Source organism: Nothoprocta perdicaria, unplaced genomic scaffold (genome assembly GCF_003342845.1).
Source record: "Nothoprocta perdicaria isolate Ctin4 unplaced genomic scaffold, notPer1 scaffold_142, whole genome shotgun sequence".
Lineage (NCBI taxonomy): Eukaryota > Metazoa > Chordata > Aves > Tinamiformes > Tinamidae > Nothoprocta > Nothoprocta perdicaria.
In genome coordinates this window covers 552,640-577,389 of record NW_020454561.1, presented here as the reverse complement: position 1 = coordinate 577,389, position 24,750 = coordinate 552,640, and the positions used below count along the sequence as shown (strand labels likewise).

Here is a 24,750-nt window from a genome sequence, read left to right as displayed (position 1 = left end):
CAGATCCTTGGGAACTGTGATATTACCAACTCTAATTYTCAGCTTTCACATCCAGTATTCAACTCAAAAATCTCATTAACTTATACAAGATTCATGCAGAGCTGGATTTGAACCAGTGCTCTGCAGAATTACCTGACTTAGGGGAAAAGATTTTTGACGGTCCTGATGGTCCTACTTGCATCAGTGACACTCCCACTGCAGGACACTGCTCCAGGTTTTGGAATAGCCGTTTCCTATTTTCACACACAAGGGCTGGAACAGGAGTTACATCCTCGGAACACTTGCTACGGTACAACAGACTTTACGTTTTTTTTTTTTTTTCCAAGGTTTATGAATTTATCATTTATCACCCCCATTTTTGCTGGCAGCCCGTCTCTCTCCCCCGGCAGTCTCTCGGCAAACGCCCCTGCTCACAGCACCCGCCCCTCCACAGACGGTGCCACGGACCCCTGCCCAGCTTTGCCATTTCCCTCAGGCCACTGTAGCTGAGAACTGAAACTTTCACATTTGGCTGAACCTTAAACCAYGGGAGAGAAACTAAAAATATCCAAATCCAAACTGTGAAAACACACTGTGACACAAGTGCTTGCTTCATTCATAGCTGACTATTTCCACATACCAACCACAATACTAACAGAGTCATGACACAATGAGCTACTAATAGTTTGGCAAGAAGTAGTCCTACTTTTTCAACCCATAATACACAGCAATTTTAACAGCACGATCTCTTGTGTGGTCTCTACAGATCGGAGCAGCCTACGTTTGCGTTTTTTTTTTTTTTTTTTTACATTCTATAAGCTTCAGGGTTTCCTCCTTTAAAAATAAATTCATTTCCAAGAACTACTCCATAAAGAAAGTACGTAAAATCTCCAGCTCAGACTACATTCTTGTGCTCCCGTCCCATATCAGAAATCAGGGTACTCAAAGACAACAGCAACGTGCCAAAACTCAAGGTATGTCAGTATAAAGTCAGTCGACACGGTCAGTTTAGATAGTTCTCCATAGGGAGCAGCTCTGTCCTCCGCAGCCTCTGGCTAGACCCAACTCCTTGCACATCCTTCTGCTCTATTTTGCTGCCTCGCAAGCACACTGAAGGGAAGAATGAATTAAAGGTCAGGAAGCACTCAGATGCAGAAAAGGAGTATTCTGATGAACAAAATTTGTACTGTTTTTAATCAGCCACTAAACATTCAAAGCAAGTTACTAAGCCTGGAATTAGAAATACTGCACAAACGACATGCATGAGCACATTCTCTGTTATCTTCCTCTGTGTMCTCCAAGGAAAAGGCACAGGAAAAAGCACATTTGTTTTATATACAGTGATTTATTATATCTGTTGCTATAATTAAAAACATAATTAAAAAGCAGAAACAATTAATAATGTCTGCCATTGTCAGGAAAAAAAAAGCAAGTTAAAGAAATTACTTATTAATGCACACTCATCTTAGCTATGGTCTAAACAACCCATAAAAAAGCAAAGCTCCTTGGGTGAAAAGGAAGACTTTCTGAACTTGCCACTGACCCAGTAAAATGGGTCTCAGGAATGAAAAGGTGAAGCAAGCAGCAGCAACTCATCCAAACCCCAAGCCTCAAATAAAACACACAGTAAGGTCTGACTTGCAGTTAAAAATAATAAAATAAAAAAATGACTGCTAGACATAGAAAGCAACCAGCTGCAGGGAAACTGGTGCCACCCGAGCAGCTCGGAGGGACGCAGCGACCCCAGTGGCGGAGGCTGAGCCGGACATGCAAGTCCAAACTAGTCACTCCTGGCTCTACTGGTTGTCAACATAGCAATTTATCTTTCTTATCTTGGATGCCTAACTTAGAAAGTGATGAATGGCCTGCTGGAGGTAATTATTTCTGCAAATTTAACGAAGACGTAGAGTAACTAACTCAACAGAGGCATCTAATTTGTTACACAACTAAATCTGGCTAGAAGAATCAAGCCTTGTGTCTGGTGCAGGAGCACTTGTGCTGTGTGTTCTTGCAAGCAAGCATCAAAACCAGAGCTACACTTTCTGAAGTGTAGTACTTAGCTAATACTTGAAAATAACTGCAAGACAGCCTTTCAGTGCGTCACARAATGAAATATAAACTCTTCCTCTCTATTTATATATATACACACACACACAAAACCTGAGAAATCCCCTAAGGTTTGCTGTGTGCCAAAGTAGTCCTTGCAGTAGAAGGACCCAACTTTTGAGTTTTAGTTTCAAGTTTTAGTTTCACTAAACGGCTTCCTATTCAAGTCCCTGAGAACAGCTGGGTTACAGACTATCTTGCTGCGCACATACCTGAAGAAGCAATGAACTATTTTACTATCTTCCAGCTTGATAGCTGAAATTGTTGGCTCACAAAATATATAAAGATTATAGATTATATATATATTTTTATATATGGGTAATGACAGGGAAATTGCTACTTACTGCTTCTTTCACATCTGCAGCACTGGTGGCAGATGCTAGAACAGACTCAGAAAGCGTGCAGAGGTGAGGTGGTGCTCAGYCAGGATGACCGAATTATGTCACCTATGGATATAATGACCTCCAAGCACACACAGTGCAGCAGCTCACAGCTGACAACACACATACAGCCACAAAGCCCTTGCACKCTATTCCAGCATCAAATATTTTACCATCAGAAAGGATGGCAACCAAGAATACTTCTCCATAAATACTACAATAGGATCACAATGTAAATGTCTATTACCTACGACTACTGATTTTAGAAATCATTAAAAGGAAAAAAAAAAAGCTAAAAAACGATATACACGGCAAAGCCAGAGATCATGAAACATCTCACGTACCGTTCTCAACCTAAACCATCGAAAAACCATCAACCAAAGTTCAAGGCTCAGCTAGTTATCAGACTATTGTTCTGAACTCTCATTGTACATTTCCAGCCTTACAGTTTTGGACAGCGTGCCTTATGTGCAACACACACCTGGAAAGAATCACAAGGTACACATTTTCTTGTTTTAAGAAAAAAAGCACATAATAATGTTTCACATTAATTTACAAATGGAGAAATTTCAAAAAGTTACTAGTAAAATTGAGAAAAGCTCTGACAAGTCCCCCTGCCAGAACTACACTGATTGTCTCTCTACATAATCTATATATCAAGTATTTACTTGATAGAATCTCTTATTATTCCACTTGATAGAAGCTCTTATTATTMTTTTATTATTCCTCATAAACTGCTTGCCATAACTAAATTTGTAACAAGACAGCAGCTGCAAATTCAGTCCTGTATTTGGTACTACAGCATTCTATCCAAGAGAGCAACTGTGAAAGTTTCAGTGCAAAATTTCAGTCACTTCTACAGATGAGCTATATGTCCTACTGACATATAGTGACACTTTTTTTCTGCTTATATATTGGCAATTTTAAGAGAAACAAAACATAACATTTTTTCCCTGAGGAGATGCCAACCTAAGTTCCTATTCTCTGTAACTCAAATTTTCAGCAAACAGTATATAGTCAGTTAACAACAATAATGTAACTACAAAATGACAGAAAGGTTGAGGTTGGAAGGGACCTCTAGAGATCATCTAGTCCAACCCCCCCTGCTCCAGCAGGGACACCCAGAGCACAGGGCACACGGTGGGTTAGAAGATCTCCAGAGAAGGAGGCTCCACAACCTCCCTGGGCAGCCTGTTCCAGGGCTCGGTCACCCTCACAGGGTAATGGTGGAAGAGGAAGGAAAGAACTTCTTCCTCACATGGAGATGGAACTTCCTGCATTTCAACTTCTACTCATTACCTCTTCTCCTATCACTGGCCACCACTGTGGCCAGTCTCCATTCTGCGTCATTGAATGAACACTGCAAAAACAAACAATTCTCTTGTCTTGCACTGCCTCCCTTTTTTTTTCCTCATCAATTTTACAACACTACCTTAACATGTAGACATACAAAATTCAGGAAAAGAAAATAATACTCCCATTAATTTATCCAAATGGATAATATCAAAAATCTACAGCTTGATTTCAAAACCATCTATTACAACAGCACATAAAAAGCGTATTAAATACACACTGAGGTTCCAAAGGCAATACCAAAAGGGCTAGAAAATACAAACACTACAGTCAAATTGTCACTACAAACAAATGATCTTTTGCTATTTACAGTTTAGTCTCTCATGAAATTACAACATTTCCACACAACGCTGACTTCACTTTGGGCACAGGCAACATCACAACTTCTTTTAGTTACACACACACACAAAAAAATAGTATTTAAAGCTGATACTAAATTATTAGCTTAATCTTAAGCTTTTTTTTTTTTTTTCCTATTCTATTCCTGCTTAGGATATTGTCACTGGAGAATCCAAGTGAACACTAGGAAATAATTAAATCTGCCTTCAAGTGCTTCTCCCAGGTGGGATGATATTACCTCCCTTTCAACATAAGGGATTAAGCACAGCTAGATTTTGACTAAATGTGTCAAAAAGACAAACATTAATTTTGAACGCCCAGCTTGAAATAACCGCACAGGTTTTCCCTCCAAGAAATCCATATTTTCTCACAAACTCCGAGCTCCGCATTGGAGAGTTGCCAGCTCTGCGCTTGGGGAAACTCTGATTCGAGGGGTCCCCAAACCTCTGCTTCTATCTCAGCTGAACCAGGGGCTCTCTAATTCACACCAGGCACAGGAAAACATTTTTGCTCTGACTTAAACAAAGGAATAAACCTAAAGCATTTCCCTTCTCCCAGCTTTGTATCCCACTGACAAGCTGTAAATGTCTACCTAAACATCACGGCACAGGATTTTTTRCCTTCATGCACGCTCAGATTGYGAGTATCACAGAATCACAGAATGTTCAAGGTTGGAAGGGACCTCTAGAGATCATCTAGTCCAACTCCCCTGCTCCAGCAGGGACACCCAGAGCACGGGGCACAGGGTGGCATCCAGCGGGTTTTGAAGACCTCCAGAGAAGGAGAGCTCTGTCACCCTCACAGGAAAGAAGTTCTTCCTCACCTGGAGATGGAACTGCCTGTGTTTCAACTTATACCCATTTCCCTTTGTCCTGTGACTGGCCACCACTAAGAASAGCATGGCCATTTCCTCCCTACATTCTCCCTTCATGAACTTATACATGTTAATCAGATCCCCAACGGGTAACGATGGCCCGTGTAAACATAAGGACAGAATCAATCTCTTACTGCTCAACTCTACACTCAAATATTTCTCTTGTCTTCACTGGTTTCTTTAAGTTTCCATCAACTTTCCCTCCACAGAACAAGTGACTCATGAGGCAAGTCTCAGGTTCCTCTCCAAACACGACTGTCCCCATCTCTTTCAGAAGACCAGTAACAAGACCAAGAGTCACCTTCTGTCCTCAGCAAGGCTATTAAGTTAGTGGCCATTGAGAAGTTAAGGRCAGCTATATATTGGTGAGAGCAAATTTGGCTTTCGGGTTCGAGGCCTGGCCAAAGAGCCACGTAACTCAACATGCCACATAACTCAACATACTGCTGTCACACACTGCCTTTGTCCACACACTTTTGCTCAGAGAACAGTCGCTTTATCAACAGGCTCTCTCTTGAGCCAGGCAGCATCCTGCTGTCCCCACAGCCAGCACAGCTTCTTCACCCATGTGATTTGGTCACCTTTGCACATGTAATCACACCCCTATATCTACTTAAGATAAACCTGATTGCTGATATATATGAATATATCCATATGTCCATATATCCATATGACATAACCCCAGATCTCTGTGTTTACCTTACAAATCTGCACAGACACATGCACCACAAAAGCAGTGCATCTTGGCTATTTAAGACAGAAGCTGGTAGAGAGAACTTAATGCAGCAGGGTGAAGGCAGCAGGGAAGCTCCTCTCTTCTGCTTTCCAAATCCTTGGGAGAACAGGACTACGTGACCGAGCTAGGATAGGTCTTGCTCTCTCATCTTACCGACTGGGAAAAGGCAGGATTTGCAATGCTAGATTGAGCCATACGATTTTCCTTACTTTGAGGGCACTGCTGCAGTCAGGAGGAGCKGCTCTGAAACTTGTTTTCTATATCTCACTATCAAACAGAGAATCTTCTTCAAAATTATTCTCTAGCGCTTTGGAGAATAAATATCTGTCAGTGACAGCTGGAAATCTATAAACRAAATAGTAAGAGGATTCTTTTTACTCATTTTAGTTCATTTTATTTGATTAATTCTGATAAAGCTCTTTGTGCAGCCGTTGAAATCGTATCTACTTCACAAGCCTCTCAAGAAATGGTGGCTTTCAATCTATCTTGAGAAAYAAGCCTGGTTTCTACCTCTAAAACCATGACCAGAGGATGTGAAACATCCTGCTGCAGCTGCACATTTTCATAGTGACAAATCAATGCAGTATTTATGTAACTGCACAATATATAACATGGTGCACAAAAATCAGAATACAAATCAAAATCTGTATGCATGAACACCAGCATCTCTCCACGGTTTCCTAGCCAGGTAATGGAGCTTTCATCCGTTCCTTCATTTGGAGTCACTCCACTTGTCAAAATACTCCTAGTGACAAAGAAAAGAATGAGGGTGACTCACTGAGCCTAAGAGGTGACACCCCTGGAAGGCAGCGCCAACTTGAAAGAAATCTGACTATTTACAGAAGGAGGAACAGCAGAAAGATCATAGTATATATTGCACATTAGTAGACAAGGTGATCCACTGGAAGAGCGAAAACATGATTCAAATCCTGGGGCCAGAAGTATATCCACTTGCCTATATGGAAATAGCCCAGCCCCTGTACTGCAAGAGGAAACTACAGGGAAGAAACTGCAGGGACTGCAAGAGGAAACACTTTGGTCACATTTTTTCTTCCTTTTCAAGGCTTTGAAAAAAACAAATTCATCTTTGCTTGAGAAGAAACAAAACATTTCACATCAAATTTAGTTTCTTTTATTGCTGTTTTGGTAAATAAATCCAGAAGTTTTTAAAACGTAGCTGCATTCAGTCACTCTTAATACAACAACAATTACAGTATTCCTGGAGTCTATCTAGCACCCCGGTCGCATCAATTCACTCTGATCATGCCGCCAACTTCAGACCAATCTGACAGAGAGGTTGTGGAGTCTCCATCTCTGGAGATCTCCCAAACCCGCCTGGATGTCGCCCTGTACSCCRTGCTCTGGGTGCCCCTGCTGGAGCAGGGGAGTTGGACTAGATGATCTCTAGATGTCTCTTCCAAGCTGAAACATTCTGTGATTCTGTCTCAAAGACACCAAGTCCCCCAGAGCAGCACAGAGAGCAGCTGGGCAGGGCAGGACATGCGCACGGACACTGCGCACAAGGGGAACAACTCGGCGCTGGTGGCCAGTGGGCAAGGTCAGCAGCCACAGTGGCCGCGGTGCCGGCGCCGCAGCGGGRCCCAAGAACCACAGGCAAACGGGAAGCTCCTCCAGCAAGCGGGGCCCACAGGCAGCGGGTAAAGCATCTCCYGAGAGAGATGCATGGCGAAACTCATCCTCTTACTTGGCGTGCTTAATGGCTCGGGAGCACACTCAGCCAGCCACCGAGTCTCACACACATGTTATAACCTACGCTGCAAATGCCTGTTCATACCCTTGTTCATACTCTTTCATATGGCAGGCAGTTCAATGCCTGTTCATACTCTTTCACCCAAACTCACAAGCAGCTCCAGGGCTGAAGGCATCATATCCAAGGCCAGGCATCTGCAATTTTGAAACTCTGATRTAAGGTATCGTGTGCTGTATTTACCTTAATAAACTCTTAATGGTCTTTCTTTCATCTTTTTGCAGAATTAGTGCCACATCTGCATCACAAGTCCTACGTCATTATGTGCTGTCTTCTGTAATGACAGAGACTGAACCACATGGATCCGCAAAGCAGCTGTCCTCRTTTCCTCTTTCTCCTCCTCCTTTTCCGATCACTCCCAGCTTTCGGGACCTCCTGTTTCCTCCTTCGTATGACAACAGCAGCAGAGATCCAAGGTACCAACACCTTCCTTTCAAAGAGTAGCTACACAGAACAGGATTGTTCACTACTAAAAAAGGCTGAGATTTAACTGATCTATTCAGTCACAAGTGATATCAAGGCAATAAAAAGGCATTTGTTATTCAATGTGGTTGTATTAGCAAGTGTCAGATTCAATGAACTTAAGACAAGACTGTTTCCCACACCATACTGTAAAGTTGTAGTATATCTTTCTTCCGGATTTGTTGCTGCTGAGATTTTACATGGGTTTARAAAACAACCACATAGATAAATGGGGGGAAAAAAAAATCTATTTGATACAAAGAAAATTTCCAGCTGAGAAAACTCCCGAGTCCCAGAGAGTTTAAAACTGGGAGGACATTCTGCAGAATCACCCCTGCTTATTTGTCTTACTCTCAGCCTCCTAGCCAGACTCCAGCTATCAGATGTGTTCGGAAACAGATTATCAGGAGAGAAGCTTTGACCTGCAAAGCAAAGGGCAGAGCAGGATCGGGATCAGGATCGATGGCAGACACTGAGCAAGGGAAGCTGGGCACGGGGAAAGGCTTGGCTTAAGCTTCTTGGATCTGCAAAGCCAGCTCTAAACTTCTGTGTAAAAAAAGAGCTCATTCACTATAAGTGACTATACATCACTGTAAGTGACTCCTACCAAAAAGTTGACAATTTTTGAAAGGGTAATAATAGCAACCTCAGCCTTTAAGGCAGGCAGGCAGAATTATACATTAACATTTGCTTTAGAAAAAAAAAAGAAATCTAATAGTGCAACATATTTAATCTTAGCAGCACTACTAACTTCCAAGTAAAACATTTAAGGAAAACTGAACTGAGCATGATKGAAGAAATGGAGACATAGTTTTCCAAAGAAAAAAAAAAATCCCGAGGAAAAACAAGTGAAATGTGTTCCAGAACTGACTCTTTAAATGATCACGCCTGTACTATCCAAAGTGCCATACACATGACTCAAACTGTCCCCATAARAAGTAACAAAAAACTGTCGCCTTTACACGCTGCAGTTGCTTTACCCAAACCGGGCTGCACAGGATGCAGCTTCTCAACCAAGTCGTTATACATCCTGAAGCAACTGCCCGGACGGGAACTGCACAGCTGCTATTTCAGCTGGGAGCTGCTCTTTTTCAGTTCTGAAGTGAATTTTATGCTAGTTGAATATCCTATTTGGGAATATATATATGTACACACACACACACACATGTATTTTATATTTTATGTATTTGTATTTTTATATATATATGTGTATGTTTGTATATACATTTTTTTCTCAATTGTAAATATGAAACAAGCACATACAATATTTACTATTTTGCCAACAAATATATATCATATTAACCCAAAAGAAAGACAAGTTTTGTGCATTCTGCTTCAGGGGAAGGCAAAGAAGCAAGAAAAAAACCCACTCGTTTTCCTTTCAAGCACTTCGCAAAACCCTTCTCTCCTGGCTCCACTGAAGGACTTCCACGTGGAGCCAGAARCAACCCCAAGGGAGCCTCCACGCACCATCACAGCAAACTCCTCACAGCCTCTGAACATGCAATTCCTTCACACACAGGGCCACCTCCAGTTAAAACTCTGCACTGTAACTTCCTCTTATACATACCGGTGCATTCCCTTTTGCACTTGCAACTCAATTGCTAAGAATTTTTTGTGTCACAGTTCAGGATGCTTTTATCTTGGGTATAGTCAATAATCCCCTCTGGAGCTCTAGAAATTTCACTAAAGACGTTTGATCTTTATTTTTCCTCAATTTAAATGAACATCAATGGACTATATCTTTCTTTTCAGGAAATACACTAGGCTCCAAAACCTAAAAACATGCTTGCCATTTTATTTATCTAATACTTCTGTTTCATTTGTACTATCGCTTAATTCAGCAACTGTTTCTAGTTATTATAAGAGCAAGAAGAAAAGTAAAAAACGCAAAGATTTTACATATTATAGTAACAAATGCCCTCTCATCWGCTTTGACTACATTCTGCCCCTTTCAGTTACCAGAGACACCATCCTGCAGGAAGAACTATTAAAAAACTCTTCCAAAATGTGAGCACCTTTGCATTAAAGTCCTAACTGAACACGTGTGCTAACGTTATGAGACGAAACTTGACATAACACAGGCCTTCTTAAGACCCTATCACACTCAAGCAAGAGAGGAAAAGATACCTGAGAAAAAAATGGTCATCAGGGCAGGAGACTGAGCCCATAGAGGAAAACACAACCTCTCCTACGGTCCAGATAGTTTAATATTGCTTAGGTGAAAAGCTTATAAAAAAGATAAAGTTTTGGGGAGCGTAGAACAAAGTTTTAAAGATCAAAATGCCTATGAGATATTCTAATATTTTAACCACACTATAAAAATAAAATTCACACTAATTCACACTATTTTATGTCATTCACAGATACTTGACAAAGCATTTGAGATGCAGGAACTAACATCATTAGTTTTACTCAGAAACTCTGCTGTGAACTAAATCACTTTTTCTGAAGATTCAAAATAAGTGCACGCACACACGCACACACACACACACACACTCAGAAAAGGCATTTCAGATTATCTGCACCTTATTTAGCAGGCTGTTTATTTAATACGCACCGCTGGTGTGTCATGTTTTCCATAATCAGAGAATACCTTACACTACAGTAACTTTTGCAGTACACACCAGAGCAGCTCACAGCAGCACAAAAACGCAATTTCTTTCAACATAACTGCTTGATAAGGGGTGTTCTTCCTACTTAAACTGCTGGTTCATTGGCTAACAGAAACGTCAGGAAGTTCCACAAAGATGAAACCAGAGCTTGMACCGAAGRGGGTTTTCAGGGATTTATAGTGAARCACTGAGGTGCAAGGGATACAGGTGGAAACAGCAGGAATCTCATTGAACCTACGGGAAGAAAGAACCTTCCCGAGGGGCGGCTGAGAGGAGGCCCTGGGCCAGCTGGGCCAACTCAGGACACAGCCCCGTGTTAACGCAGTGGGTAAGAGCAGCACCAAGGGTCTCCGTGGAGGCCCTGCTCCAACCTGGGCTTTACTGCAACAACCTGGGCTTTACTGCAATACTGTCAGTACCTGAAAGGAAAGCTAAACCTCAAAACACCTTCTCGCAGGATTCTTTGGTGTGTTCTTTCTACTAATGACACTTAAAAGTTGATTTATTGAGGCTGAACTAAGTAATATGGTAGATAGACTATATTTTTAGTAGTCTAAGTATAACTTTAATCATTTTTAATCACCTAATTTAGCTTATCAGCTGTACTCATGAAGGAGACAATTAATATTCCTCAATTCACGCTCTAAAATCTCACTTTATCACCATGCAAAAACAGCGCTGAACCATAAAACTACAAAATGAAACTTGAAAATATCATTAATGGATATTCTGTTATTAAAGCCTATCTTCCATATCAGYGTCATAGACCAGGACTTCTGCTTCAAGACACTCAGAACACTTTGGATAAGAACAGAGGCTCAACAGCTCCAGCACCTGCTGACTCAGAGCAAAATGCCAAGCAAATGCCTTAACTTTAATGTGATATTTTTTTCTTTTTAAGGATTCTATCACCAGCCCCCAAACCTCCCAAAACAGCTGCTGTCATGGGAACTGTTCTTACAAAAGTAGCTCAAACTAATGAGGACTCATTACTGAAACAAAAAGTAYATGATATAACTGACGATGCTAAGAGGAGGATTATTTCATTTGTAGCTGTAGCCATGTAGGCTTACATCTCATCAATGCACCTCTTATGTAACTTGAACACAACACAGCAAGATTTTAGGYATAGAGAGAACCTATTAAAAAAAAAAGCAGTATGTTTCTGCTTACAACAGCCCTTTGTATGTACCATTAAAAGAGATTTATAGTCTATCGGCAAAAGATCACTGAAGGTAAAAAATGCAAAGAGGAACATACAGTGACACATGTTAAAACTCATACATTGTATTTCAATTACATATTTGAAAAATGTGGGGAACCTCAGTTGATCAGTAGCTGCTGGCCCATTAGCAATGACCAAAAGAGCATAACTGGCTCCAGCTAGAGAAAATATTTTTTAAAAATGAAAAATACTACTGTATCCATCAATTTGATTCAAGAGGTATTTCCAGGTAGGAATTCATGCACATGCACTTTAGCAGTATGATTCAGATGCTACCTACAGGTATCTGCAGATCTGCAGGACATAAGGAGGACACTGGCCAAACGACTGCACAACAAGGTTGGCCATCGGAAGGTGCTGTTAAACCATGAGATCAGAAGAGTGTTTTAAGCACCACTAAAAAACTGCTGGAAGCTGCAAAGTTTCACCAGAGCAAGCACTTTGGCAAAGTTATTAATAACTGAAAGACCAGATTGCACAGAGAAAATATGCACTGCTTTTACAGCAGTTCAGATGAAGTGACATTCACAAAAAGGAAAAAAAAAAAAAAACAGAAAAAAATAGACTTGTAAACTAAATCTTAAATCTGACACAGAAAAGGTAAATCAAAGACTTCTTTGACAAATCAAAGGACAATTTTAAAAGCTGTGCGGCTAAAGAGAAGAAGAAAGAAACAAGCAAAACAGACAAACTGCAAGGGAAGCTGCTGTAATTAACACAAAGCAGGATCAACACACAGGCAAGAAACTGCAACAATAAAAGTGGGAAGAAACAGCTTTTATCATTGTTGCTACAAAACACAGAAAGGTAGAAAGACACCAGGAAAGCTCTCTGCTGCACGGCTTACCAAAACATTGGAAATAGAAAGGAAAAAAAATAAAGTTTCCTAGGGAGCTCCTTAACTGTTGAGCTTTATTCTCACATTCTGTGGTTTAACTAGTATTTTCTGTCCAGGATTTCAGTCGTGCCCTGATGTGACTGAAGAACAGAAAGGACTTGAACTCAGGGCCCTGAAATCAGGCAAGTAGAGGATAACCATCCAAATAGAGGACAAATAACAAGCGGAGCAGAGTCTCCCATCATCTGTTTTCTGAATTGTGCTGTAATCCAAGCTTGCAATTCCATTCCTTCACCTCCATTTAATAAAAAAYGAAAAGACATTTCATGTGAATGAAAATTATTTTTTTTTAATCAATCACTGAGAGAGAGGGAAAGGGGAAAAATAATGTATTGTAACTGKGAGTTATTAGCACTGGTAGATTAAAAAAATATATTTTTATTTTGATGATCCAACAGCAGCGGAATACACACTCTTCTATGTACAACACATGCAAAAAATGTATACATGAGACAGCACGATTACGTTAGGAATTCAAACATAACCTAAGAAAACAGAAGAGAGTGAAGAAAGAAGTCAGGGATAAGAGTGGTTCCCTTCCCTTTTATCTCCTTTCCCAAAGGTACAGAAAATTACACTTGGATAGTCTCTAAGCAGCCTTTTCCAAAGAAAACTCAAGAGGCAGGCAAAACGTTCTCTGCTTTCCAACAGAGTCCAAGACCACAGCGAGCACTAACTAGGAACTGCTGTACTACATGGGATAAAGGTTGAAAGCTTGGGTGGGTTGGCAAAACTCAACATGTCAAGAACAGAAAACACTCAAAATGCTTCTGTCGACACATGTGCGTCCCACAGACTCTGGCAGGCTCAGCCAACTATGCAAAACAAGCTGGGAAGACTGTAATAAATATTTCACGCCACCTTCCCACTGACAGATTTCATGAGTCCTCGATGCAACTAAAATAAAATAACTTTACGGAATGACCCAACGCTGGTTTGAAATAATTTCATGGTGCACTTCCACTTTGAAGAGCAACTGACTTCTAAGCAACCCCAGACTGATTTAGCTTTTGAATATCAGTTAAAATATTAAGTATATACACACATTGATACAGTTACGTTCACTTGATTTTCATTGTTACATAAATTAAACCTGATCAAGAGGAAGAATTTCAAGAATTTATTAAACTAGCTGAACTGCAGCTCTCCAGGCTATGATTATGTATGTATATCACACAGGTGTATACCTGTGTATTTTATGTGACATCTCAATTAAAAAAATAAAACAGAGTACGTTTCAAAAACCAAGACCAATGCATGTGTCCATTACACACTTTCAGAAACGTGCAGCTTGATAGATGACATTTTTGTCTAAGGCTCCTCTAAGCATTCCCGAGCAGCTCAACACTTCCACATGAGATGGGCCTCATTCAGAAATCACTACTCTGCAAGGAGTGCAGATCTGGAAAGTCACCCCTTCTTCCTCAGCTCCTTCACTGACTCTTCCTTCCTTCTCTGCTCCTTGCTAAATGGGAGCCCAGGCACTTGCAGGCGCTGTTGCCTATAAGGCACACGGTGTTCCAAGAGGTTGACAAAAACAGTACTTCTTTGATGTTTCCAACCTAAACAGTAATTCAGAATGAAACACTTCTACTCTGCATTTAAAACTTTCTTGATACAATATCACAATTTAGCACATATAAAAGGGGAAGTTCCAAGACTACCCAGAAAACTTAACTGCCTTGATGCCTTTGAAAGTCTCCTCACCAGGAACTGTGACTCTACTGGTGATTATGATAACATCACTCCTAAGAACGTGGATAAACATTCTCCATAACAGCATCTCTGCCCATCACGCAACAGTACCATTCCACCAGTGAAAGTGTGATTTTCCCCATTCACTATACTGTCCATATGAGATATGAGAATTAAATAAGTATCTACGTTTTCCTAAAATGGGAAAACGYTTAAACTCACCTGGTGAGGGTGCTGGATAGCACATACTTACAGTCCACAATGGTATCTCCACATTTACATATAAAAAAAAAAACATTCATTGTGATAAACTTTTTTTATATAGTAAAAGAACATAAGAGAATTAAACTTCAGCAGATTGCAAGCAATTTTGACACAAGGCAACAGCAGAGAGACATGGAGGTAGGCAGGCCTGMCAGCATCCAAGGGAGAAATCTTTCCAGCTAACGTTCAGAGATGCAGCCAAGTAAACCTCGCTACTCCCAACCTTTGCAGGGACAACCTCGCCACAAGTTGCACTGCTCTAACACAGCAGATGATGGAATCACAGAATCCCTAAGGCTGGAAGGGACCTCTAGAGATCACCTAGCCCAACTTCCCTGCACACGCCTAGAGCACCTAGAGCATGTGGCACAGGACTGCATCCAAGTGGAGTTTGAAGACGTCCAGAGAAGGAGACTCCACAACCTCCCTGGGCAGCCTGTTCAGAGCTCTGTCACCCTCCCTGTCAAGAAATTTTTCCTTAAGTTCCTGCAGAACTTTTGGTGCTTCAGCTTGTGGACGTTTCCTCTAGTTCTGTCAGTGGCCACCACTGAAAAGATGACAGTAACAGCTCCAGCAGTTGGAAAGCACTGAGCAGTATCTGCGTGGGCTTCACGGTCCGAGAGGATCCAATATTCCATAATTTGTAACAGGTCACAGCATTCTGACATACAAAAGCCACAGTGATAAAGGAGGGCTTTCTTTCTTCACCTAATGCAATTCATTAAAGTGTTGCAGAGCTATAATCTGTCAGGACTGTTTTTCACTCGCATTTCCTTGGGAAAATGCTGGCAGTCGTTCTTAAAATGAATTCTAAGCCTGAGCCCAAGACAGAGTAGCAGCTGCTGCCGCACTAAGAATATCCTAGATGTGTCCGAGCACACGTGCCAATCCCTCCTGGCTTGCCTCAGCAGCTCTCATCCAGACGTGCAGCCCAACCAGCTCATGGTCCCCTGGAGCACTGGGGGAGACAAACAGCAGGGAAGAAAAGGCAACTTGCCCACACTCGCAGATACTGTTCCCTGCCAAACACACGTGGGATGTTGGGCCCTTTCCTAACTTGCAGCACGTCTTCTCTCACTCTCAGCTAACACCATTGCTTCCATTTCTGGAGCCTATGCTGTATTTCTTCAGGGGCTGAAAGTGATGCCACTCTAAGAGTGCCCATCTCACTTCAATTACTACCAGCATTACAAAAACTACATAAGCCAGCAAAGTGTTTTCTYAGGAGTTCAATGTCGCTCGCCAAAAGGTTAGATGTCAGATTTAGAGTTGCCCATTTGTCCTCAAGTCTGGCATGTCATGACTGTGCACTTTATTAACTATGTATATGATTAGAAACACATACTATTTATACTTCTCTTTCAGTCTTTCCTTCATTATAATTATCTTTAATGGAATTAAATATRCTCCTTTTATTATCCCTCTATCTCACCCTGCCTCAAAAAAAAGCCCAACAAAAAGTTAGATGAGCATAAGGTGTAGAAGTAATCTTTAAATTTGTTTCAATTTTACTGTTGTGAGCAACGCAAAACAAACCAACCATTAGATACTTAACTTACGTACATCACATTTGCAAATCTAACATTTCTAGTAGCACTTCTTTCTGTTAAATTAAGCTTCAGGATGTCTTTGTATCGCGCATACTCCCACATGCACTATTTAGAACAAGACATAGAGTGGTATTTAAGTACAACATGTACACACACCAAAAACTGCTAAACATCTGTGGGTTTTTGGTACAAGCGACAGGAGTACCTCACGCTCGGGCTCCCTTCCCCTCTGCCTGGGGCTCAGGGGATGGGGAACTTGGAGGGTCTGGAGCTCGTGGTGTCCCAGCGGAGCCAAAGCAGCTCGCGAGAGCCTCATACGTGGTCCTGGAGAGCGCAGCGCCACCACGAGCCTCCTTCACGAACCCTGCCCAAACACCTTGGCCAGATTCCCCAGGTTTCCACTTCATAGGGGGAACAAGCTATCTAATCAATAATTTAAAACCCCAGGAACATCACCTCCTAAGAGCTGCTGACGATTAAGAAAAAGAGAGCTTCCTGAGCACATCGCTTCCTTCGTTATTGCACCCTTCCACTGGGAAGCTCATCTGACTTTGCAGGCAAAAGCCCACAGTAGTCACACATGCTGCTGTCCCGGCTGGCTCCAGCCTCTCTCAAATCTCCCATCAAGAGATATACATTTATAAACTTGCCCTTTACAGCACAGTTAGAAGCCAAAATTGTGGGACAGAAGTAAATCTGCCCAAAGCTGGTGAGTTATAGATGTGTTAACACCCGTTTACCTCTTTTCGATGACAATAATCAATTACTTTATCAGTAGAAAAACAGATATAAAACACTACAAAATTCAGAAGGTATCTGCACCTTGGAGATAATGTACACTTTTTAATATAAGATCAAAAAGCATGAGGTCAAAAAGAGGCAGAAAGAAGGAAACTACTACCTCACCAAGCCAAATACAGCAAACGTAAATAACACTTGACCTTGGAAGGCCTGGAATAACTCCTGGCTTCTAGCAAGTTCAGCGCCAGGAGCTGCATTCCACCACCACGTTCCGCAGTCAGTGGATATAAGCCTACCTGGTTCTAACTACTCTTTTAACCCACTCACATTTTTTCTGCCACTTTTTAGCCCACATATTTTTTACGTGGCAATTAAGTTCCACAATTTAATTATACATTGCTTGAGCAGACACTTAAATTTTCATCAAGTAGCAAGCTTAATTCTATTCACTGAGTGGCCTAATTCTTGTGCTACAAAAAATAGCTATTCTTATTTTCTAATCATCATTTCTCTGTGATCTATGGATTTTAGAGACCTCTATTGTTTGTCATCTTACTCTCCTGTTTTTCCAAACTGAAGACTTTCACCTTTACCAGCAGAATACCCATTCCTATGCCCCGATGTCTCTCCCCTTTCTCACTGTGTATGAAACTCTTGCTTGCTGTATTGGGACAGTTACACTGTTCAAGATTTCAACACATTGTCGAATTACATAAAGTAATTCGCTTTGCAAATTAACTCCTAACAGTTTTATGTCTCCTGTCCTTTTCTAAAGTAACGTCAGCCCGAGAGCTCATCGCTGTTTATACYGACTTGCAATATTTTCCCTCCACGTGCATCATTTGGCTTTCATCAAACCCAAACTATGCTCGCCGTCTGAAAACACCGAGCTCTGGTCTCATAACACAGTTCTACAGCTACAAAGCTAGCTTAGATTTATTAATATGAATATAGCACCAAATACAACACCTCAACACTATAATTCCTCCAGGCTATTACTCAATATGAAAAAGTCTTAGATCCAGAGCTGAAATCCACAGGTAGCTTTTTTCCATCATGAAGCAACTATTTGCTTCATTGTCTTATTTCTCATCTTTTATCTTACYACTCCCCGAATGACTTTGCATCCTCATCAAGAACTTTTTTTTTAAATTTGATCAAGGTCCATAGTCTTTTTTAATTCAAGATTGATTCATATAACTGTATCTTAGCTACATAGTCACTGATCCCTTCAAACAATTCTGCAAGGATCCACAACGCCCAATTTCACTATTCACAGTTAAGGAAGTTTGCCACTTCCTCCATTACATTTTCCAAGGGACTGATAATCCTCCTCTTTAAACTGCTATCAATTCTATCCATACTTGGATAAAACTTTGACTTACTGACCTGTAGTTTCACAGACAGCACAAAAGTAAAACAGTGCTAAATTAGCTATCTTCCAGGTTTCTTTTACCAGTAATATCTTAAATTAACAGATTAAAATACTACTGCTGGCAAGAACTGGTGGGACAGGCACTGTCTGGCAGGACTGGTTACACGGCTCATGTAGTCCCGTGTTCTGCCTGTAAGAGCAGAGAGGATCTTTAGGAAGAGCTTAAGGGCCCGACCACCTCCTGCTGTCTGCTCCTCTCACTCCCTGCAGGACCCCCATGAGCAGCCAACATGATGCGTCGCTTGCCATTTCCTAGAAAATTCTGTTCATCTGTTAAAGTTTTGTATATAGTGCAATTTCTTTTTAGCACACTGATGCAACTTGCCCCTATATCAAGTATTCCACCTTCACCAGCACTCTGTAAAAGTATTTGGTTTCCTACTTTGAAAAAAGAATTATACTAGTTTAGTAAATGCTTCCTCCTTCCAGCCTTGTAGAATCTATCCAGCAATAACGCTGCAGATTTGGGGAACTCTCCTCTTACCTACTGCCCTCAGATTAAATAAACTAAATTTTCCACCCTCAGCTTTCTCTTCTACAGTTTAAGGAGTTCCCAACATGTTAATCTCCCAGAAGACAGTGACTCCATCACAGCTCCCCCACCAGCCCCTTCCTTCTCCTTAGCTGTTTTAGTTATCCTTCTCTGGGTCTTTTTTAACTATTAAGTATATCCATATTATAGTTTCCTGAAATCCTGGGAAAATTGTATACAAGCAAATTGCATAAACCACATAGGTAAGTCATTACAGGACTGTTATAAACCTCAAGAGCTGCATCTCCCCTGTGAACCACTGGATTATCCCTGTACCCAGGGGACATGTTTTAGGCAGGCTGGCCTAGCTTCATATCCAGGGATGAAAACCACCTGAAGTTGCCAGAGAATCCCCAGCAAAGGGACCCATAAGCAAAGGGCTTCATCTTACAGGATCATCAAACCAGCCACTTTCCTGAATTCATGCTGTGTTCCAACAAGCTGGTCGGTTAGGTCAGTTCCTTTGACATTTCCCTGTGTTTCTAAGCATGCACCTACTCCTGTGTCCTTGGAGATGCCAATCCTAGAAGAAAAGTTAGTTAGAATAAACTCATCTTAAATCTAAAGCTAACCATTACACCTTTATGCAATATATTACTTAATTACTTCCATACAGGTTGATTAAAAATAATTCAGTACAAAGTATGTAGTTACATTTGGAAATTCTAGACTAGGCTGTCAGCATTTTCTCACGCATTGCTAAACACTCATGTCTCTAAAAAAACAATGAAATTCTGATACTCCTTTATTTCTAGTAATTATTTGCCATAAAGGGAACATAATTTACATAGTCTTCAAAAACATGCAAAATTCACAAGACTATATGGCTATAGTGTGGGGGAGGGGAGGTTGCCTCAGGTCTGCTATTTTTTACAGCATCATATACTGCAAGAAGACTGCCCTGCCCTACCTGACAAGGAACTTGCTCGTGGGTTTTAGCTATACAGAATGGTTTTGGCTATTTAGTCGTACTAAGAAATTCCCCAGACATGCAGCTTGCACGTTTCGTTCTCCCACATTAARAGATCTGCCATTCATCAGGCCAGGGCTAAGTGGACCATGGGCTAGGCCTGCTGTAGGACACGGCTCATTCACTCTCCCAAACTCCAACAAACTCCCAAGTTCTGCAAGGGCATGTGATGCTGAAGGCATCCTGGATTGCCTTCTTGTTCTCCTATGAAATGTTCTTTGGGAGGCCTGMCAAAAACAAACAAAATGAAGTTGTTGTGGACCACTGAGGAGCACTCATGGCTTGGGAGAGAGGGTGCACTATGCAGCCCTGTAGGCTTCGTGGCCAATAGATAGTTGCTAGAGTCACTTGGAACTGTAGAAAACTGTATTAAATAATTGAGGCTCCACTTAGATTAATATGTTAGTTGCAGCTTCGGAAAATTCATTATGGTAACAGAACAAAAAGAGACTTCTCTTCCCCCCAGCCCTCCTCTCCATAAGCATTTAGTAATTAAAACAAAAAGAGTTAACACAAACTTCCCTTCCAAAACGGAGTATTTTTCACCACAGCATAACATAAACATGCCCTACTGAACCTCTAAAAGTGGAACCAAGATCACATTCGGGCAAACAGCATCTAAGGTCAAGTGTGCTACGTAACGAAAAGAACTAGCCTCAAGAAATGAGCACTTTAACTGCAAGGCTGCAAAGACACCTCCTCCTCTTCAGGAAAACTGCAGTTCTGTTTACAGACTAAAGGGGTCTTCTACTTATTTTCATTAAATATCCCCTTTCCCTGCCTCCCTCCCCCCCAAAAAAGAGAAAGGAGCAGCATAAGTTCTAAGCACTGACACCGTTAAATTCACTATACAGGGAAAGCGCCTCTGAAAAGTTCTTTAAATACATAACTGATATAGTAAGCGAATCAAACAAGCAAAYGATACACATTTCTAGGCAACTAGATAATAACAATACCTGCTTGGAAAAAAAGTATACTATACTGCATTAACTACAGTATGTCACTGCTTTACTTGAGGGGGAAAAAAAGAAAAGCCACTACACAGCATATCCAGAGGCATAACAAAATTAGTTGCAAAAATTCACATAATCAGGTGTTTGTAGTGAGTTTTCTTACTTTCAAAGATCCACAAAAGTTAWGATAATTGAACCGAAATAGGCAGGATCTCACAAGCTAGCAGCTTTGTAACTATGGAGCAACAGTTCCTTAATCTGCTGTGGCGCTCCAGATGCTTTTGTGGAGACAGACTAAGGACTAAACCCGGCTCCAACTTCGGCCCTAAGAAACAAACCACCTAGCACAAGGAGACACCCACGACGGGAACAAGCTGGTCCCAACCACGATCCCACTGCGAGTGCAGCTCCGAAAGGCACCTCGAACAACACACGTGGAGACTCCCTGGCACGTGGAGACTCCCTGGCACCTGTGTTAGGGGGCTTCAGGACGTGGCGCTGGCAGCAAGAGGACAGCGTGGACACAGGTCTAACAGCAAAGCCCAATGCTGCCAGATGCCGACACTGTTAACGTGAGCATTTCTCATRGGCTGCTTGTTCTTCCTGCCACCCCTCGCTTCCCTCGGAAGTGCAGGTGTCCTCTTCCCTCTCCTTCTTCCAGCGAACCTTCCCAAAGGATCTTCCCACCTAAGCCAGGGCATGTGTCCAATGGATGCGATCGTCACCCCTATCACCTGCCAGTCCCTTCGCTTCCTCCCTGCCACATCCCAAGATTAATGAGTGATTAACGGCCATTAATAACGTACATCTCCGAAGGAAAAGGGCACCCTGGGCATTATAATGGAGGCACTTCAGATGCGCCCATATCTGCAAGCTTGGCCTGGGCACTCTTCAAATGRAGAGCAGTCTAAAGTTGTGTGGTAAAAGTTTGGAATACACAGCAGAAAGCAGGAAAAGCTTAAGTGACTGCTACTTTTACGGAAAGCCCTCTCCTTTCTGGACAGCAAAGAGTATAGGGAAAGGGAATAAGCTTCTGTTGGGAAAAATAATGTCAGGAACAAAGGTTGYTTCTGCAGAGCCACAGGCTGGGGGCTCAGGACTGCCCTGCACTTCACACAGCCCCTGGACCCGCGTTTCTGGAGCGTGTGAGGCCCTTACCCAAGAAACAGCCCTACAGACACCAGTATTTTGACAGACCGGGTATATATAAAAAGAGGTACAACTGGATCCCCCGGACACGCGCCGGAAATAACGACACTCCTTCTCCCAGCGCCGCCGCTTCCAGGAGATCCAAGACAACCAGCGCCCCGCTCCCTTACCCGCCCTCCAAAAAATAAAAAGTAAAAATGAACCATTAAGTAACAAGGAAGAGAGGGAGCCGCGGGGCTGAGGCCGCGGCGCCGCTTACCAGCCGGCCTCGCAGAGCGCGGCCCGCGCCGCGCCGGCCATGGCGCCTCCCGCCGCTCCGCTCCGCGCCGGGCCGCCCAGCGGGGCCCGCTCCTTCCGCCGCTCCGCGGGCCGCGGGCCCGGCCGGCGCGCAGGGACGCAGGGAGCGGCGCCCGGAGGCGGCGGCGCACGCGGAGACGAACAAAGCCCGCGACGAGCGACGGCGCCGGCGCCCGCGCCGCCTCTCCCCGCCCCGGGGGCGGAGGCGGCGCCCGCCGTGAGGCCGCCGTCGCCATCATGGGCGCGGGCAGGGCCGCGAGCCTGCGGCCGGCAAGGAACGGCTTGTGTCCGTTGTTTCCTAATGCCCCTAATGCTGCAATAAAACATAGAGTTTCCTGAACCCCTTTTAATGGGAATTGTGTATTAGAGCCTGGCGCAGGGGTAGTACCCAGCGTCTTCTTTTCCGCGGGGCGGGAAGGTTCGAAACCTTCCCACTCTGCTCGAAGTGTCATTTTGTATTTTGTTTTGTTCTCTCTTGTTCTGTTTTTACTCTGTGGGAGCATTCCCAGCCACCGGGATGTTTTCATTTTCATGAATTGTTTTCAAGCTGATGCTTGCTGTGTTCCTCGTGTGATCCGCTGGGAAACCTGTCCTTAGTCTGGAAATCGCTCGTGGCAGAAGCGAATAAAAAGTAAAACACACAGCAAGCTGTCACCTCTGCTGTGCCAGTCAACTCTGTTCGCCCTCTTAACCRTGTCCCGCTCGTTCTTACTGGCTTGTGTTTTCCAACCGTGCAGATCACACACTTCTGGTCAAAGATTTTTTCATTAGTGCATATTTTGTCCCACTTAGCTGCTGTTTCACAAAAAGTTAGGAGTCTTTTCAAATCATTTAATAATTAAATACGCAAGAAGGAAATACATCATTTAATAATTAAATGCAAGATGAGTATTGTTCAGGTGGAGCTGAGCAAATTGTCATTTTATGTATATTATACCACTTCAAGCATACTGTTCTTAATATCATACCCACTGAAGTTTTAATCCACATGTTGCTTATAAAATAGAGATGAGCAGAGGGAATATTATTGATTGGGAAACTTCAGCACCTTTGATGCAAGTACATAAGAGAGCAATCACCAAAGTAATCTACATCAAATTCAGCAAGCCCAAGCTTGTTGCATTGAAAAGCAAGTGATTTCATATTTTCAAAGTTTGTGCAGTCACATAATGACAGGCTCTAGTTAAGTATGAACTTCCATATTAATAATGTCAAGGCAAATAAGAGTCCATAAATACAGCTTCTCTCTGGCTCTACCAAAGAAACTTATACTAGTAACAGAGGAACACCCCAAAGTCAAACAGAAGAGGTACTTTAAGGTATTAGTTGCTGAACCTCACCCTTGATTTTGCTACAGACTTACAGCAGCAGATGCTGACATGGAAACGCACCACCAGATGCGTAGAAYCGTGCTGCCAGTTCAGTCACTTGCCAGGAAAAAAGAAACAGGGGTACAAGTACTTCTCATTCAGAATATCACCTAGCTGCACATGAGATTTTCAATAATAGGCTGTAAACATTACTGTAACTGAAAAAGGGGCGTCTGTAGAGGAGTAGAAAGTGACCTAGGAGAAGATAATGAAAATTACTCACTTCATGCACTACCTCAAGTTAGTGGGAGCTTTTGCTCACTTAATTCACTTAAATCTTCATCAAAATCACCAKGTAATTATACTGGCAATTACTCCAACATATAGCTATCTCTTGCACCTTACAGTGCAGAACACCATCTARAAAGAAAATGTAGTAACAAACATTGTCCTTCTTAAAGGTCTGCAGGCTTCTGTTCTGACAAGTCACGTATATTATATATAAATATATAATACACACTTTTGTGTGTGAGCGCTCCCTGTTAGTGCATGTTCGTTAGCAGAGAGCACTGCCCAGTCCTGGCTGTTTCTAGCTTGCTGATAGCCCTGCTGCAATGTGAGATAAATGATCAAGTCCACTGTAAAATAGAAAGGTGATGCAATGCCTGCCAGACAGTCAGAGAACTGTAAACTGGAGGAAAAAGACCCTCTGTACCATCTGCTYATGAGAAAACATTCTTAGACCTGATCTCTGCCTGCACCTCCTGTAGAATAAATGACTTCTCTGCTGAAGTTAAGGAATATCATTAGGACTACACAGGGAATAAAACTAGACTCCAGCACAACTGTAAAAGACTCTAGCCTACATGTCTTTCTCTGAAAAAGAGAAAAGAGAAAAATATGTTATTAAAGATGAATGATTACCTCACTCTTCATAATTTTTGCTTAGACTCTTTGTGTCCAATCCATAACCTAGTTTGACATATTTCACTGAAGCTGAGAAACAGGGTCCTGTTTCTCTTTCTAAGCATCTGCTTTAAAATGTTGGCCATTGACAATCGTGTTAAAAAAAAAAAAAAAAAAAAAAAAGGCCTGAAAGAAGTAGCACCTATTAAATTT

General features: G+C 42.1%; 1 protein-coding gene across 2 annotated transcripts in view; it reads right to left on the bottom strand.

The window, feature by feature from the left end:
- The window catches only part of TDRD3 (tudor domain containing 3), a 98,712-nt gene extending 76,385 nt beyond the window's left edge, over positions 1-22,327 (bottom strand). For both annotated transcript variants that reach the window (XM_026034314.1, XM_026034316.1), the window contains exon 1: positions 22,284-22,327. In XM_026034314.1, the coding sequence (XP_025890099.1) occupies positions 22,284-22,324 (41 nt within the window). In that variant the 5' untranslated portion in view covers positions 22,325-22,327. The remainder of the gene's footprint in view (positions 1-22,283) is intronic.
- Positions 22,328-24,750: the final 2,423 nt, after the last annotated feature.